The sequence below is a fragment of the Geotrypetes seraphini genome, chromosome 12, assembly GCF_902459505.1.
Source record: "Geotrypetes seraphini chromosome 12, aGeoSer1.1, whole genome shotgun sequence".
In the NCBI taxonomy this organism is placed as follows: Eukaryota; Metazoa; Chordata; class Amphibia; order Gymnophiona; family Dermophiidae; genus Geotrypetes; species Geotrypetes seraphini.
In genome coordinates this window covers 2,025,989-2,045,405 of record NC_047095.1, presented here as the reverse complement: position 1 = coordinate 2,045,405, position 19,417 = coordinate 2,025,989, and the positions used below count along the sequence as shown (strand labels likewise).

General features: G+C 44.4%; 1 protein-coding gene across 6 annotated transcripts in view; it reads left to right on the top strand.

Annotated features, from left to right (window-relative positions):
* Positions 1-19,417, top strand: part of AXDND1 (axonemal dynein light chain domain containing 1) — a 383,395-nt gene that overhangs the window by 201,880 nt on the left and 162,098 nt on the right. For all 6 annotated transcript variants that reach the window (XR_004536635.1, XM_033916370.1, XM_033916373.1 and 3 more), the window contains one exon: positions 1,488-1,608. Coding sequence is in view for 5 of the 6 variants with exons in the window: in XM_033916370.1 (XP_033772261.1) it covers positions 1,488-1,608 (121 nt within the window). In the remaining variant the exon portion in view is untranslated. The remainder of the gene's footprint in view (positions 1-1,487; positions 1,609-19,417) is intronic.

Genomic DNA, 19,417 nt, shown 5'->3' with positions numbered 1-19,417 from the left:
TATGACTCGCTGTCTGATGCGTCTCCAGATCTTATTGTGGACTACTTGCAGTTGTCTGGGATGCCACGTCTGCCTCAGGGAGCCTGTTTGAATCAACCTTTCCAGGCTTTGGAACTGCAGAAAGCCATTAAGGCCCAGAAATCAGGAAAGGCTACAGGTCCAGATGGGTTTTTGGGTGAATTTTATAAATTGCTGACACCTCAGCTTTGCGACCCCTTATTGTCTTATTTTAATGAGGCTGTCCAGCGGGGTTCCTTCCCTCATTTTGCCAGTGAGGCGCTAATCACCTTACTTTTGAAACCTGGAAAGAGGGAGGATGACTTTGGTTCTTATCATCCCATTTCCCTGAATAATGTGGATCTTAAACTTTTTCACACATGTTGGCTGACCATCTTGCTTCTTACCTTCCTTCTTTGATACATGACGATCAAGTTGGTTTTGTCCGTGGTAGCCAGTCAGTATGTAATGTGCATAAGGCTCACTGTCGTCATCACCGTATTCTTGCCCTTTTTGTTAGCTTGGATGCCTCTAAGGCTTTTGACAATGTTCATTGGTCTTTTCTATTCCCCACTCTGGCCCATGTAGGTCTCCAGGGCTTTTATTTGGATGCGATTCACGCCCTTTATGCTAACCCACGGGCTTCATTGTTAATCAATGGCACTCGCTCAGATTCTTTTCCTATATTTTCCTTATTTCTTCTCAGGCTGGAGCCTCTCCTCTGTACTTTACAATTATTTGATCAGGTAAGCAGCCTGCGTGTTTGTGACTTTGGCCTTCGCAGATGACCTGTTTCTTCTTCTCACTAATCCTGTTGTGTCTTTGCCGACAGCGTTGTATTGATTTCTGAGTTTGGGTTCTATAGTGGTCTTTCTTTTAACTTGGATAAGTTGATGGCCCTCCCCTCTTTTCCTGCGGTTCGTACTGATTGGCCAGGTGCTTTTCCAATACAGTGGGCTGATACTCGCTCTAAATACTTGGATGTACTTTTGCTTATGGATCTGTCATGCTTGTATGGGTCTAAAATTGAGCCCTTCCTGATGTGGGAACGCAGAGACATTGTGGAGATCTCTTCCCCTCAGGGGTGCATATTTCAAAAAGTGTGTGAGCCATTTTGGAACACTATGACTCCTTTGTCACGGACTCGCCTTTTGAATTCTTGATGTTTCTTACTGTTGTGGGTGTCCATTGTTAAAATCCACATTGTTGGTTTATTGTTTTGCTGTTTAGAGAACGGCTAGGGGGATGGGGGCTTTCCTTGGTGGGGGTTTGGTTATATTCTATTTTGAAAACTGTAAGTGTCTGCTTTACCTTTGTTGTATTGACCTCAATAAAAAATTATTTGAACATAAATGCAACTCATGCCTATCTGTGTAAGAATAACATTACATTTTTCTAATCTTTTGTTTATTTAATAAATTCCTCTGAGGATAACATTCTATTGCCTTATGTTTCAGAATCTGAATCACTCTTGTTTATGTTTTTTTCAGTATGCTAGAGGAATATCGGGAGCTATATGAGTTGCAGAGACGTAGGCTGGAGATCAATCTAGGATACCTGACTGAAGAACGTGATCTGTGGAGCTCAACCACGTACAAATTAGCAGAAAAGGTTAGCTAATGAGGAATATGAATGCTTGTCTAAAAGCAACTTTGTTTTATTCAGTTATCTATCTGCTATTTTTTCCGTGCTAATAATGTTTCTGTCACCTCAGGAAGCTGCTGATGAGAAAAACCGTTTTTTAGCTCCCAACCATAAATATCTAGCCATTGCAGTGGGGAAGGGCAAAAATAAAAGCAGAAGGGCTTAAACGTTTTATTTATTTATTAGGATTTATTTATCACCTGTTTGAAGGAATTCACAGCAAGAATATGTCATACAGAAACAATAGACAGTTCCAGCAGTAAATATATTCAAATTACAATCAAAGTATGGCATAGTGTGCTACATTACAGTGTCAACACAGTACATGGTAGAACATTTTAATAGACAGCATAGAGCAGTGTTTATCAACACACAATATGAGTACCATTAGAGGTATGCGGGCCGCTTGTTGGGGGTACATGGCCTGGCCACTGCGAAGGATATTCCCAGCCTGTCAGTAGAATCGCTGCCACCAGGGATCCCTGCCTGCCCCCCCCCCGAAACTGCTACCAGGGATCCCTGCCCCCCTGAAGCTGACCCAGTTACTTGATGGAGCTGCTCTCTCCACCCCCAGCGAACTCCGTGCACAGAAGCGACTCACACGCTGCACATAAGTAGCTGACCCGGAAACCTCCTCTCCAACATTAGAGTTAACGTCAGAAGGAAAGCTTGTGGGCCAGCCACCTGAAGCATGTGAATCGCTGCTCATGCTGTCCCTGCACGGAGTTTGCTGGGGGAGGAAGGAGTGAGCATGGCTCCAACAAGTAACTAGGTCAGCTTTGGGCAGGGTGGGGGGGTGCAGGCAGGGAGGTTAGGGAGGGATCCCTGGCAGCAGCTTCAATAAGGGCGGGCGGGCAGGCAGGGAACCCCGGCATGCAACTCTATTTTGGGACAAAAGCTGGAAGGCAGAGAGGAGGGCAAGAATTTGACATAGAAGGAAGGGAGAAAGGGGGCACTAACAGGACATAGGAAGGAGGGAATAGAAAGGGAGAATTGTTGGGCATGAGTGTGTGAGTGAGATATGGTGCACATAGGGAAAGGAAGAAAGGAAAAATTAGGCATATATAGAGAGAGGAGTGAGATAGAGATGCATGGGGAAGAGAAGGATGAGAGGGAGAAATGTTGGATATGGTGGTGGAGAGGGACCAGAGGGAGATTGAAGGGGATGCAAGGGGAAGGAATGTTGGACATAGTGATGGAGGGAGAGTTGTGGCATGGTGCTGCAGAGGGGTGATAGAAGGAGAAATGGGCATGGGGCTGATGGGCAGTGGTGAAAAATGCTGCACATGATTCGGGGGATGAGAGAGTGAGAAATATTGGATTTGACAGTAGAGGGGGTGGGAGAGATGCCTGGATCTCTCAAGACAGTTGAATAGTGAGAGAGAGAGAGGAGACTTGTTGCCAATAGGGGTGGAGGAGAGAGGAAGAAAAGTTGGAGAGAGATGTTGGTTGGGGAAGGGAATGAAGTGTAGAGGAGAAGAAGCGTGCAGGAGGCAGAAAGTGTTGGACTCATGGAGAGAGAGAGAGAGATGAATGGGGAGGGCAGAATGGAGGGAAGGAGAAATGTCACAATCAGGGGAAGGGAGAGAGGGCAGAGAGTAAAAAGTTGAACTCATGGAGGAGGAGAGAGATGTTGGTTGGGGGAGGAATTGAGGACTGGAGGAGAGGAAGCATGCTGGAGGCAGAGAGAAAGAGGTGTTGGACTGGTGGAAAGGAGGGAGAAATGTTGGATGTGGCAGTGTAGGAGGTGGGAGAGATGCATCCTGGATCTCTCTCTCTTTCCCCACTCCCTTTGCAGCAGGAGAGGGAATGAGAGAGAGAGAGAGAGGGAGACATGTTGCCAATGGGGGAGGAGGATAGAGGAAGAAAAGTTGGACTCATGGAGGGACAGAGAGAGATGTTGGTTAGGGAATGGAATGAGGTCTGGAGGAGAGGAAGCATGCAGGAGAAAGCATGCAGAAAGAAAATAATATTGGATGCACAGTTAGAAGGAAGTGCAACCAGAGACATATGAAATCACCAGGCAGCAAAGGTAGGAAAAATTATTTAATTTTCAATTTAGTAATCGACATGTGTCAGTTTTGAGAATTTATATCTGCATATTTTTCTATAGTTGTTACTGAGGTGACATTGCATATTTTAAAGTCCACCTTGACCTCTTTGAAAACAAAAACTAATATAAATGATAATTAACATTTTCTCTGCGTACAGTGTGCTTTGTGTTTTTGTGGTTACCATTATGTATAAATAAGATTATACTGTATTGTGTGTATAAAAAATGGAAGGAAGAAATTGTATTACAATTAGTACTATTATTATGGGGGTGGAGTCAGGGGTGGAGTTTGGGCAGATCTGGGGTGGAGCTTGGGCAGGGGTACTCGGTTGGTATTTGTTAGGCTTAGGGAATACTTGGCTTGAAAAGGTTGAGAAACACTGCACTAGCTCACCCCCCAGGCTATTTAAGAGACATTTGTGCAGTTCTTCTAGGCTTTCCTATACTAGGTGCTGATGTTCTGGAGACATGTATGTATGTTTTTATTCCGATCTTTTTAGGGGTGTGAGGGAGTTAGTGAACACTGGGGGAGTATGTGGGGGTCTTTACTTTGTCTTTCCAGTGGTTATCTGGTCATTTTGGATACCTTTTGGGCACTTATACCTGTTTTTATATCGTCTTAAGTCATAACGTATAAGTTCCATCCAGGAAGTCTCATAAAACCTTCGATTATCCCTATAGAGTGACTAAGTCTAGGCCCACATCCTGCCCTAACTACTTCTCCAGATAAGCCCCTTTCAGCTCTGGTTGCACAGCAGCATTCAGAGGCCTAAAAAGTCCCTGGATATGTCCAGAAATTTGGTCTGATTAATTATCGGCACTTAGACAACCTGTCTTTTAGGTCATCGAAGTTTCAATATGAGCCCCATATTTATTTATTTATATACTGCCTATTAATTGTCTAAGCCAGGGGTGTCAAACTCATTCACATTAAGGGGCCAAAATCCAAAACACAGGCTAAGTCACAGGCCAGGCCCTACCCAATCTCCGCCCCAGATCCTGCCCTCATTATAATACCAATTATAACACCATTTTTTCCATTCATTTTTCATATATACACACACAATATAATCTTATTAACACATAATGGTAATGGTTAACCACAAAATTAAACTACACAAAACACACTGTATGCTTCTCAACATTCATTCCTACCAGAACACAGATAACCTCTATGCAGATATGGGACCAAAAACTAAAAGTAAAAAACACCCTAAAATTCAAGATTCTGCCTGTAGTACAACCCCCAGAGAAAAATAAACAAATGTATTTCTTCCTGAGCAGTGTAAAAGATAGACAGCAGATTAAAATGCGTAAAATTGACACAATTCAAACACTAACTTGAAAATAAAATCATTCCCCCCCCTACCTTTGTTGTCTCCCTCCATGCTGTGCCTCTCTCCAGCGGGTGTCTAACCTTCTGGCCGGCTCCAACCTGGCCATTTTAAGTGGCCCGCGGTCCGATGCCCCCCCTGGTGTCATATTGTGGCCGGCTCCCTCCTCCTCACAGCCGTAGTGTGCATGGAGCCGCATATAGCAGCTCCTCATGCATCCTGCACCTGAACCAGAAACCTTCTCTCTGACGTCACAATGTCGGAGGGAATGCTTCTGGACTACGGCTTGGAGGAGGAGGGAGCTGGCCACAAGGTAACACTGGGGGCATCAGACTGCGGGCTGCATAAAACGACCAGGCGGGCTGGATTTGGCCCGCAGACCTTGAGTTTGACACCTGGTGGTCTAAGCAGTTTATATTCAGATACTCAGCCATTTTTCCCTATCTGTCCTGGTGGGCTCACAATCTATCTAACATACCTGGGGTAATGGAGGATTGAGTGACTTGCCCAAGGAGCAGCACAAGGCTTAAACCCATAACCTCAGGGTGCTGAGGCTTTATCTCTAACCACTATGCCACTCCTTTCTCAAGAAATATTGAAAGAAATCTATACTTTTCACCTCTTCCACATAGTCAACTAACTGATTCAATCCAGCTTTTTCAATAACTTTACCAACAAAAGATAAAACTGAAATCAGGCAAAAATTCCCTAATAACAATTTTATCCAATTTTTCTCCTTTTAACATAGGCTTAACTGTTGCACGTTTTGCTAGCTAATTTTGGAAATTCTCCTTCTAATTTCTTGTAAACCGTGCTGAGCTCTACTGTTATAGAGAAAATGCGGTATATAAGCATAAGGTTTAGTTTACTGCCAAAGTTGGTGCAATCTGATGACACATTTGTCTTAAAATTATAGATGAACATGGGTCAAACAATAAATGAGTAGGTTTCAGATTTGTTTCAATTATACTCACTTCATCTATAGTCAAACTTCTAAAATCTCCAAATTTGTCCATCCAGTTAATCCCTCTTCTTTAAAAACATTTCTCTCAGGTCACGTGATGCTGTAAGCTGTGGCAGCCGTGTCTCACCTGAGCTCCCAGGCCCCGAGTCCTCAAATCTACTCTCACCCCCTTCTGCAGTGCTCGCGGAGCCCGACAAAACTTGTCCAAAGTACTATATAAGTGCATGGACAAATATTTTCACTCGCTGGGGCTCCCGATGTCGACACGCATCACCAAAAAGGATCGAGACCACCCAGCGATCGCTGCAGACAAGATGGCGCCTGGATCTGCGGCTGAGGTTAGCCAGCTCTCACTGGAGGCCCTGCGGGACATCATATCGGCGGTCGCACTGGCGATGCAGCCAGGCCTCGACCGCCTGTCAGAACAGTTGCAGCATCTGGAGACAATGATCACGAACACTACTCGCCCTTCCACCGAACTGGAAACACGTGTATCCTGCATCGAGCTCAGCAACAATCATTCAAAGAGGTACAGAAGCTGACACGTGGACATGCAGAGGGGCTGGAAGATCTGGAGAACAGGTCCCGCAGGTCTAACTTACGCTTTTTGGGTATACCAGAAACGGAAACATGACCTGCTCTCTTGCAGACACTGGAGACGTGGCTGCGGGAAAATTTTCTCTTGCAGAAAGATCTGGGCCTCATACGCCTTGTACGGGCCCATCCTATGGGCAGGGAACAAAATCGGGAGGCCCGCCCGCGTATGATTATTGCTAAGCTGCTTAACTATAATCATAAAGTTTAAATTTTGCGTAAATACAAGCAACTGAGAGATTCCTTGAAGTTCGGGGAAAATGAAGTTTGCATTTTTCAGGATTATTCAGCAGCATTGACGGAGAAGAGGAAATTGTTTTATCCACTTTGTTCAAACCTGGCGAACAAAAAGCTACACTTCATGTTTCTCTATCTCGCAATCTTGCACCTCCATCATCAGGGCCAGTAGCACACTTTTGACTCTTCGCTGGAAGCAGCCAATTATCTGAATACTCACCTGCTCTATTCACAGGACCCTTCCTGATTGAGGACCAGGACCATGAGTGTTGGTTCTTTTGCTATGACCGATAGCGTCTTTCACTGCTGCAAGTCATTCTGCCGTGTCACTTGGCTGGGTGGCTATTACATATTTGTTAGTTATGCACGGTTAATAATCTGCAAGTTTGAGATATAATTATGCTTGGATTTCTTTTTTCCTCAGTTCATTTTTCCTAGAATAGTCAATGTGGGGGTGTTTCTATTTGTGTTGAAAATTTCTGTGACTGACTCGGGGTTTGGGAGGGCATCTTTGTGTGACCCTACACACTTCTGGGCCTGCATTTGTGTGGGCCAGTAGCTGTGTTTAAGTTGGAGACTCTTGTGGGGAAGGGGGGTGGAGGGGGTGATGTTGGGGAGGAGGGAGGAAAATGGAAAGGATGGGGTTTTTAAATGTGTTATTACTTGAGAGCATTTTTTTGACAAAAGGATATGGTATCTTTGAGAGAGAGGATTCATTGCTATATGTGGACAAGGAGGAGTGGGAAGATCGTTGCTTTGGTTCCATACTTTGGGGGGGCCAGACACCATCTTGGGTTAGGCTGGGAACCCGGGATGATAGTTTCTACACACAGATTGGCCTGCAGGTATTATATCTCCCCAACTACTTATGCCACTAGTCACTACGCTGCACATTATGTCCTGGAATGTCTCGGGCATTACGTCCCCTATTAAGAGAACAAAAATTTTGAACCAGTTAAAGAATCATAAAGTTGACATTGTGTGTCTACAGGAAACCAGATTAAATGATCTAGAACACTCAAAATTGGGCCGATCCTGGGTGGGAGCTGTATTTGCAGCCTCTTTGCCGCAAAAGAGAGCGGGGGGGTGGCGATATTGATTAATAAATCCTTACCTTACACAGCAGCACTTGTTGAGAGCGACCCACAGGGCCGGTATCTGTTACTATATCTTAAAGTGGGCACTTATTCCTTCTACCTTTTGAATGTATACGCCCCTAACATATATGATCACACCTTTTTTGAACGACAGACGGCTTTATTATTGGAGAGGATGGACTTACCGGTATTTTTAGCGGGGGATCTTAATCAGGTTCTTGATCAGTCTTAACCGCTCTAATCCTGGGGTCCCCAGGGGGGGAATGGGAACACAGGGCATTCCTTATCTTTGTGCTGCCTTGGATCTGGTTTATCCATGGCGTATACTCCATGTTAATGAGCGAGACTACACCCATAGATCCCGGGCTCATGGGACGCTGTCCCGTATTGACTATATACTCACCACTAGACATTCTTTTCTTACTATTGACTCTGCGGTTATCGGTCCCTCAATAATATCAGATCACGCGTTGATCTGGATAGATGTTAACGTGGGATTTGGGATACGTGGCCCTGTTTGCTTGCGCATCCCTAGCTACTTGTTTTAGGATGAACATTTTCAAACTTACTTACTTAACAAGTGGGAGGAATATCTAGAATTTAATGGCCAACATCGTCCTGACCCGGAATTGTTTTGGAACACAGCGAAAGTGATATTACGGGGGGATTGCATAGCTTATGTTATTACATGCAACCGACGGTTATCCAAGGACACCTTTGATTAGAATGTGAATTGGCAGCTGCCAAACGACACTATACTCTCCATCCATCTCTTGCCGCGAAGGAAAATTGGTTATCTATTGAAACTGCTCTTAATTCTTATATACATGAACGGACAGTCAAAATGTTGTTTTATCAGAAGTTTAAATATCACCAATATGGAAACCGGTTGGGAAAATTGCTTATGAATCTGACTAAAAGGGCGAAAGGACAGCACTTTATTATGGGATTGAAAGATGGACTGGGTAGGCTGTAGCATAAAACTGATCAGATAGCAGGGGTTTTACTGGAACATTTTCAGGATATGTATAGTAACAGGGACCCGGGTTCGGGTCCGCTTATCCAAGACTATATAATTGATTCTGGACTGCCTATCCTGATGTGAAAGGAAGTCAAGTCCCTGAATATGCCCATTATTCTTAGAGAATTACAGAAGGCTAGCCAACACCAATGCAATTATTCTGCGCTAGGCCCTGATGGCTTTACAGCCGAATTTTATAAATTACTGTCCTTTCAGATCGGCACACCTTTACAAGACTATTATAATCAGGTTATAGATCAGGGGGAGTTCCCTGGGGAAGCTAATGTGTCTTTGATTCCAATGATTTTAAAACCCGGGCAGGAGGCGACTTCCTTAGACTCTTATCGCTCCATCCAGGATGGTTTTGGGGCTCAGGGATCTCACGTATGAAGAAAGGTTAAAAAAACTGCAGATGTACTCACTGGAGGAGCGAAGACAGAGAGGAGACATGATTGAAACCTTTAAGTATATTACTGGGCGTATAGTGGTGAAAGATGATATTTTCAGTCTTACGGGGCCCTCGGAAACCAGAGGACACTCGCTGAAAATCAGGGGAGGGAAATTTCAGGGTGATGCTAGGAAGTACTTCTTCACCGAAAGGGTGGTCGATCATTGGAACGAGCTGCCTCAGCGGGTGATTGAGGCCAGCAGCGTGTTAGATTTCAAGAGAAAATGGGATATTCATGTGGGATCTCTAGGAGAGTAAGAATCAGGGAGTGGGTCATTGGTATGGGCAGACTCGATGGGCTATGGCCCTTTTCTGCCGTCAATTTCTATGTTTCTATGTTTCTATTTCCCTTTTGAATGTGGACATTAAAATCTTGGCCAAACTCCTAGCGGATAGATTAGCTAATATTCTTCCAAGACTTATTGATCAGGAGCAGGTGGGCTTTGTGGAGGGCCGCCAGGCGGCTCAAAATGTTCGTAAGGCCATTTTGATGCTGGCACATGCTCAGACCTAAGAAATGTCCATGATACTTCTTAGTTTAGACGCGGCGAGAGCTTTTGACCAAGTGGATTGGAAGTATCTATTTGGGATACTAGACCATTTAGGGATGACGGGGTGGTATGCACAGGCAATACAAGCATTGTATGCGTCACCAAGGGCTTGTTTATTAGTTAATGGTGTAATCACTGAGGCCTTCACCATCGAACAGGGAACCTGACAGGGCTGCCCCTTATCGCCCCTTCTCTTTTTGTTATATCTAGAGCCGTTCTTACGAATGGTTATTAGAAATCCTGGGATAGCGGGGATGGCTTTTCAAGACCATACGATAAAGGTCTTGGCTTTTATGGACGGTTTACTTTTTACACTAACGCACCCACACACTTCTATCGCTCAACTTCTGCATCCACTTGAAGAATTTTGTTTTTACTCGGGTTTCTCCCTAAATTTTCAAAAATTCACAGCTTTAGCGATTCCATCTTCCCTACAGGACACCCGGGCTGGTGATTTTCATTTTGCATGGGCCACTCCATCCATTAAATATCTAGGGGTGTGGATACCACGTGATCTCACTACTTTATATAAGTGTAATATAGCTCCCTTATTGGATGACATCTTGAGGCATCTTCAACTCTGGGCCATATTCCCACTGTCTGTATCGGGACGCGTGGACTTGTTTAATAAGGTATTGTACCCAAAATGGTTATACAGGTTCCAGGTACTTCCTCTTTTATTATCTCATACTCACAGCCTCCAACTTACTAGAGGGCTTCAACGCGGCAGAGGAGAGCAGAGGAGAGGAAGAGACCAGCACCAGGGTTCCCGTTGTCCCGGCCAAAGAGAGGAGCAGCGTCGGGCCAGGCACAGCAGGGGAAGCGGCGAGAAACGAAGCAGTAGGCTCGGGGAAGCGGCGAGAGTTCGCTCCGCCCACCCCCACCGCGTCAGAGGCTGCGCCGGACTCCCCCTTGATAGGGGAGGAGCCAGCGCGGCACACGCGGCAGAGGAGAGCAGAGGAGAGGAAGAGAACAGCGCCAGGGTTCCCGTTGTCCCGGCCAAAGAGAGGAGCAGCGTCGGGCCAGGCACAGCAGGGGAAGCGGCGAGAAACGAAGCAGTAGGCTCGGGGAAGCGGCGAGAGTTCGCTCCGCCCACCCCCACCGCGTCAGAGGCTGCGCCGGACTCCCCCTTAAAAGGGGCGGAGCCAACGGCGCCCAGCCGTTCGGCGCGCGGCGAAGGCGAGCGGTAAAGGCGCTCGCCTTAGCGAGAGCGCCTTTGCGAAGGGCCTTGCAAGGGACGAGTACCTACTATCAAGAACACCGAGGAGGACTGAACGGTAAGGAAGCGACAAACACAAAAGGTAAGGAAGAGACAGACGCCAAGGGAACAAACCCACACATACAATCAAGGTGAGGTAGAGCGGAGACAGCACACACAAAAGAGACAGCAAGGCAAGCAACATAAGGAAGCAGCAGGAAAGGGACACAAGCACACACAAGGGAAGCAAGAAATGGAAGCCCAAGGAAGTCAGAAGGTGAGCTTTCCGGTCTTCTGTATCGGCTGCAATATGTATGACTACCTCCCTTCGGGGATCCAGGCATACATTTGCAATCGATGCATGGAGATGAATAGCTTGAAATGTCAGGTAAGACTATTGGAAGGAACAGTGATGGAACTCGAAGACAGAATCCGAGCACAGGAGAAGATGCTAGTGGAGTACAGCCCAAACGACGAGGTCAAGGAACTAGAAATGTTCATAGAGGAAGCTCATCAGCACCACGTAGAGATCCCAGGGCTGGAAAACTGTACTCAGGAAACCGATGTGAGGAGAGAAGACACCCATGCAAACACAGATGAAACCAAAGACGAGGTAGGAGACAACCGCACATCAGGAGAAATAGTGAGAGCACAGGAAGACATCGCCCCACCCAAAGAACAGGAAACAATTTCAAGAGTATCGTTGGAGGAAGAAGACTGGCCCTACTCCAAGGACATGGACCTACGCCCCCCAAGGAATCCCCGAATAAAGAAGATGGGGATCATCGTAGGCGACTCCATTATACGACATGTGGACAGCCACACCGCAGGAGGAAGAGAGGACAGAGTCGTCACCTGTCTGCCTGGAGCAAGAGTGAAGGATGTGACCAACAGGATCTCCAGGATCATAGATGGCGCACGAGGAGAGGATACCGCTGTGCTTATCCACGTGGGAACAAATGATGTGAGCGGGCGGAAGTATGACAGGGAAGAGCTGAAGGGCCAGCTCCGCTCACTCGGAAGAAAACTGAAGATCAGGGAGGTGAAGGTGGCCTTCTCTGAGATCCTCCCAGTACCAAGAGCGGATGGAAAGAGACAAGGGGAATTGCAAGTAATCAACGCCTGGATGAGACGATGGTGCGAAGAAGAAGGCTTCGACTTCGTGCGCAACTGGACGGCGTTCTGGGGAAAAAGCAAGTACTACAGAAGGGACGGACTACACCTCAACAAGGAAGGAGCAAGAGTTTTGGCAGGCAACATGAAGAAGGCAATCGAGAAGGCTTTAAACTGAAAGATAGGGGAAAGCCGACATTCGACCACCGGTCGATGGCACGGATAGCAGGATGCCCCGACGAAGAAGCCAAGGAAAACTACTCCTACACAAGAGAAGACGACCTCACGGCAAATAAGGGAGAAAAAGCAGGAAGGGACAATTCAGACACAGGAGGGGACGACCACACAGCAAACAAGGGTGATAACACAGGAGCAGTAAAGGATACCGTAATTGAAACTACAGGGAAGGCCAAGAGTAGAAGGTCCAAAAAGGTAACACGAAGGGAACTTAGATGTATGTATACGAATGCTAGAAGTCTAGGTAACAAAATGGGGGAACTAGAGACAATAGCAAGACATGACATATTGGATATCATTGGCATAACAGAAACATGGTGGAATGAAGAAAACAAATGGGACACAGTACTACAGGGATACAAGCTGTATAGAAGAGATCGAGTAGGGCAGAAAGGTGGAGGTATTGCTCTATATGTTAAGGAGGGAATAGATTCTGTTGAAATGGTTACAACAGAAATGAAAGAGAAGCTTGAGTCACTCTGGATCAAGATTCCTGGTTAATATGGCGCAGATACGAAAATTGGCCTTTACTATCGTCCCCCAGGACAGGCGGAGGAAACTGACTCAGAAATGATGGAGGAAATCAAACAAGAATGCAAGACAGGCAATATAATTATATTGGGAGACTTCAATTTCCCAGGGATAGACTGGAAACTAGCAACCTCCAAATGCGGCAAGGAGGCCAAGTTCCTGGAGGTGCTAGGGGATTGCTTTCTGGAACAAATGGTAAAAGAGCTGACAAGAGGCAACGCCACCTTGGACTTGGTCCTAAATGGCCTCACGGGACCGATAACAGAAGTGGAAGTCATGGTTCCACTGGGAATGAGGGATCACAATGTAATCAACTTTAAACTTGACATCGGGAAAGGGAAACATGCCAAAACCTTAACCACCACCTTGAACTTTAAAAAGGGTAAATACGATCGCATGAGAGCCATGGTAGAAAAACGACTCGAAAAGAAGGTGGACAAACTTGAAACGGTAGATCAGGCATGGTCCCTACTGAAAAATACTATCACTGAAGCACAAGATCTCTACATTCCGAGGATTTCCAAAGATCGCAGATCAAAGAGCAAAAGAGAACCGGCTTGGCTTACCAAACAGGTGAAGGAAGCCATAAAAGAAAAGAAGGACTCTTTCAAAAAATGGAAATACACAAAGACAACCGAAGCCTGGAACAAACATAAAGATGATCAGAAGAAATGTCACAAGGCGGTGAGGGATGCAAAACAGGAATATGAGGAAAAAATAGCCCAGGAGGCCAAAAACTTCAAGCCCTTCTTTAGATACGTGAAAGGGAAAAAACCTGCAAAAGAGGCAGTCGGACCCTTGGACGACCAGGGAAGAAAAGGGTACATCAAGGAAGATAAACAAATCGCAGACAAACTAAATTCCTTCTTTGCGTCCGTCTTTACGAAGGAGGACACCTCAACAATACCTGAAGCGGAGAAAGTGTTTGCAGGAGAAATAGAAGACAGCCTCACCACAGTTGAAGTGGATTTAGACCAGATATACTATCAGATCGACAAACTTAAAAGTGACAAATCCCCTGGACCGGATGGAATTCACCCGAGAGTCTTAAAGGAATTGAAGGTTGAAATCGGAGAGTTATTGCAAAAACTTGCAATCCTGACAATCAGAACTGGACAGATACCGGACGACTGGAGGATAGCGAACGTCACCCCAATTTTCAAAAAAGGATCGAGAGGGGAACCGGGCAACTATAGACCTGTGAGTCTTACGTCTGTCCCCGGCAAGATGGTTGAAGCACTGATCAAGGATAGCATGGTCCGGCACTTGGACGCACACGACTTGATGAAACCCAGTCAACATGGATTCAGGAAAGGGAAATCATGTTTGACGAATTTACTCCAATTTTTTGAGACCGTGAACGAGCAAATTGATAGTGGGAAGCCGGTGGACATAATATACTTGGACTTCCAGAAAGCGTTCGACAAAGTTCCACACGAAAGACTTCTCAGGAAACTACAAAGCCATGGCATAGAGGGGGATATACAAAGATGGATAGGCAAATGGCTGGAAAACCGAAAGCAGAGAGTGGGCATAAATGGGAAGTTCTCCGACTGGGAGAAAGTGACTAGTGGTGTACCCCAGGGCTCGGTACTTGGGCCGATCCTTTTTAATATTTATATCAATGACCTGGAGGAAGGAACATCCAGTGAGATCATCAAGTTTGCAGACGATACAAAACTATGCCGGGCGATCAGATCGCAGGAGGATAGAGAGAAACTCCAGAGCGACTTGTGTCGGTTAGAAACATGGGCGGAGAAATGGCAGATGAAGTTCAATGTGGAGAAATGCAAGGTAATGCATTTAGGCAATAAGAATAAGGAATACGAGTATACAATGTCAGGTGCAACTCTGGGGAAGAGTGAACAAGAAAAGGACCTGGGTGTACTGATAGATAGGACCCTGAAGCCGTCGGCACAATGTGCGGCAGCGGCAAAGAAGGCAAATAGAATGTTGGGCATGATAAAGAAAGGAATCTCGAGTAGATCGGAGAAAGTTAAAATGCCGCTTTATAGGGCAATGGTCAGACCACACTTGGAATACTGCGTCCAACATTGGTCTCCCTACCTAAAGAAGGATATAAAACTGCTGGAGAGGGTGCAGAGACGAGCAACAAAACTGGTGAAGGGTATGGAGAAACTGGAATACGAGGATAGACTTATAACACTAGGATTGTTCTCCCTTGAGAAAAGGAGACTGCGTGGGGATATGATCGAGACCTTCAAAATACTGAAAGGAATCGACAAAATAGAGCAGAGAAGATTATTTACATTGTCCAATTTGACACGGACTAGAGGACATGTAATGAAGCTAAGGGGGGACAGGTTCAGGACTAATGCCAGGAAGTTCTGCTTCACTCAGAGAGTGGTTGACACCTGGAATGCCCTCCCAGATGAGATTATTGCGGAATCGACCGTCCTAGGCTTTAAGAGCAAACTAGATGCATATCTCCTTAAGAGAGGCATATAAGGATATGGTGGACTATAAATTACGACAGGTGTACACCTGGCAGGGCCTCCGCGTGTGCGGATCGCCGGACTTGATGGACCGAAGGTCTGATCCGGAGATGGCATTTCTTATGTTCTTATGTTCTATGTATGGGGAGGCAAAAAAACCACGCATGACATACTCTAGGATGTGCCTTCCATGGGATAGGGGAGGCTATGGGTTGTTGAATATCCGTTGGTATGCTCTGGACTGCCAGATGCACCATATTAATGACTGGTTTAGAGGAACCTCTTATTTCACTGCTACTCGATTAGAATTGCCAGGTTTTATTGCCAGGGTGATGCTCCTTGATAAGAAAGCTATTTTGACTAACTGGTTGTCCAATGAACCACCGACTTATGCCCAATGGAGATCACTGATGATTGTACATGCCTCCATGGAGCGAAGGCAAATTGGTGACCTGGATTCCAACCTTGGATGTCGCTTTTGCTCTATTTGGGAACATTTTTGGATGGACCTTACTCATGCCCGCAGTAGACTTTTGAATTTATGATTTTCCTCTTCTCTCTTTTCATTGCTCTTGATATGCAGAGTGTGTGTGTTTTTGGGAATGGGGGATGGGGAGGCAGTTGGGATACAGGTATATCTTGTGCACAATTATGAGAACTCTGTTAGTAGTTTCTGTTCTGTTTGCTGGCACATTATTGAAAACTTTAATAAATATATTTAAACATAAAAAACATTTCCCTCATATACCTCCATACACATATGTACTTTCTGATCTACTGCTTCCATTTTTTCTTCTAAATATTTTGCATATGTAACAGCATCAGGACCCTGAGTCAAATTTTTCAAATCATATCTATTAACCAACTCCTTTACCTAAGCAAATATTTCCCTTGGCTTATTTAAGACTAACTGTATTTTTTGCTTGTAATAACTTTTTCTCTGTTCACATAATGCTATATATTCGGTTAATCATAATTTATAACTTTCTAAATCATCAACATTTTGTGATTTCTGCCAAATATGTTCTGATTGGCATACCCCATGTCAGACATTCATAATAATAATAATAATAATAATAACAGCTTATATACCGCAATACCGTGAAGTTCTATGCAGTTTACAGAAGATTAAGCAAAGGTAACAAATTGAATTGACTTTAAGAGGGGAGGAAGAAAGAGAATTAATAGGATAGGAAATTCATTGTTGAGGAGAGAGTGATCAAAAGGACAAGTTGATCGCTATAGAGGGGAGAGAGAAGAGAGGATCAGTTGTCTAGATGCTTTAGGAACAAGTGTGTTTTTAGACGTTTCCTAAATTCCCCATAAGTAGTGTTATATAATAGCTGTACATCTCCATAGACAGGGAATAGGCCCCCTTTTATCAAGTTGCGTTAGGGCTTTTTATTATAGGTATAGGTACAAAACATCTAGCACCGTCCATGGTTGCAAAATGTTGAGCACTGTCAATGGTTGCAAAACATCTAGAACCAGGTGCAAAACATAGAGCGCTATCCATCTGTATTGTATTTATATTTGTATTGTCTTTATTTATTATTCGCCATATACAAAGCGAACATACATAATAAGTACAGCACACATACATAAAACAATCAAAAGCAAGACAATATCACACAAAGCATCCATCCTGCACCTGGCATGATGCAAGACTTTTATTGCAAGATATAGAGTGCCTGTTTGTAGTAGAAAATATGTAGTTTTGCACTGCACATACATTGCCCCTTCTGGAAATGACCTGGCCTGCCCTGCACCTGTGGGCCCCACTACTGTATATATATCATATCCATTATAGAGCTCTCACATGCATGTGGAAGAGAGAGTAGCAGGCGATACAGAGCAGACCACACTAGAGTGACCAGGTTACCCATTCCGGAAGGAAGACTTTTAGGCCAGTCCTGAATTTCTGCCAACCTCATCCTGGTGCATTATGGGACCTGCAGCACTGATTTCAGTGGATAGAATCATGGACTACAAGTACTACACTCCTTTGGGATATAATTTTAAAACCAGGACTGGCCAAAAAGACTCCCTTCTGGAATGGATAACCTAGACCACACAAACCAGATAGAGTAATGCACAATTTATTGGAATGGAAAATAGTAAAATCAATGCCTGATGTGGCCATATTTCTCTTATAATTTCTCAATAATGAGTGTGATATAAGACTCCAAGCTATATTTACCCGAAGTGGTTCAAAACACAATATACAAAAATGATACCAAATACCACTTCCAGAGAGTATGTATCCAAAATCTATTCTGCAGTGGTTATAGCTACTCAGGAAAAGGCCTCAGAATAGGAGCCTACGCACAGTCCTATCACAGACTGAAACTTCAGCGTAGCTGCTCCTTGCTCCAATCACTGGCCAAAAAACCTGAGAGTTTATTCAGTACAGTTCAATTAATTTTTAAATAAATATACTTTTTAATTTTTTAAACTTTATTTAAACTTTTTTTAAACTATAGATACATCTCTCTATTAGTTTGAGAAAGAATTTGACAATTGGATACTTATCTCAACGTTGTCATAGTTAATTTCTGTATTGCCTGTAAGTTGCCGACGTGGCCAGCGTTTCGTGGACATAACACTCGGTCCACTGCTTCAGGGCCAGAGGCAGAAACATGCAGGCATCTATAAAGTAATCAGATAATATCATAAGAGTCATAACATTCAGAATGTTCCTAAAATCTAATGAAAATCAGACTCACTGTTCCGTTGAAAGCTGCCAAAAGCTCGCAAACAGGGGAAATATGGCACCGGCAATGCTATTAATACTTGTGCCTCAGCATGCTGACTAGGCAACGTACCGGGACGTACTGACGTCATACTACCCGACATTAACCCTTAACGGGAGAATTTAAAACCCAAATACGATTGCAAGGAATTAAACTAATAGAAATGTTGCCATTCAAAACTTTTGTTAAGACCGCCCGGGGCAAGGGAACCCAGACGATCAATCCAGCGTTGTTCATGCTGGGCCAAGTAGCGTTTAAAGTCTCCTCCTCTTTTGTTTTGATATACAACTTCAATAACAATAGCCTTTAGGGAAAAGAATTCATGATTTTTGTCTAAACAATGTTTTGCTAATGGAGCACCTATCACTTTATTTTTGATATTGCTTTTATGCTCTGTCAATCGAGTGGTGAATTTTCTCGAGGTTTGTCCTACATATAATAACCCACAAGGGCATTGCGGAACGTACACTACTCCTTGTGATCTACTTTCCTTGATATTGATAGGGAGATCAGCAAGACTCATTTGGGTCACTCGAGTTGTGGAACATGCCAAATGTGTAAGATTATGATCACGTCTGACACTTTCTGTAACCCTAGAGATAACAAGAAGTATTCTTTGAGACACTCCTCAAATTGTAAATCACAAGGAGTAGTGTATGTTCTGCAATGCCCTTGTGGGTTATTATATGTAGGACAAACCTCGAGAAAATTCACCACTCGATTGACAGAGCATAAAAGCAATATCAAAAATAAAGTGATAAGTGCTCCATTAGCAAAACATTGTTTAGACAAAAATCATGAATTCTTTTTCCTAAAGGCTATTGTTATTGAAGTTGTATATCAAAACAAAAGAGGAGGAGACTTTAAACGCTACTTGGGCCAGCATGAACAACGCTGGATTAATCGTCTGGGTTCCCTTGCCCCGAGCGGTCTTAACAAAAGTTTTGAATGGCAACATTTCTATTAGTTTAATTCCTTGCAATCGTATTTGGGTTTTAAATTCTCCCGTTAAGGGTTAATATCGGGTAGTATGACGTCAGTACGTCCCAGTACGTTGCCTAGTCAGCATGCTGAGGCACAAGTATTAATAGCATTGCCGGTGCCATATTTCCCCTGTTTGCGAGCTTTTGGCAGCTTTCAACGGAACAGTGAGTCTGATTTTCATTAGATTTTAGGAACATTCTGAATG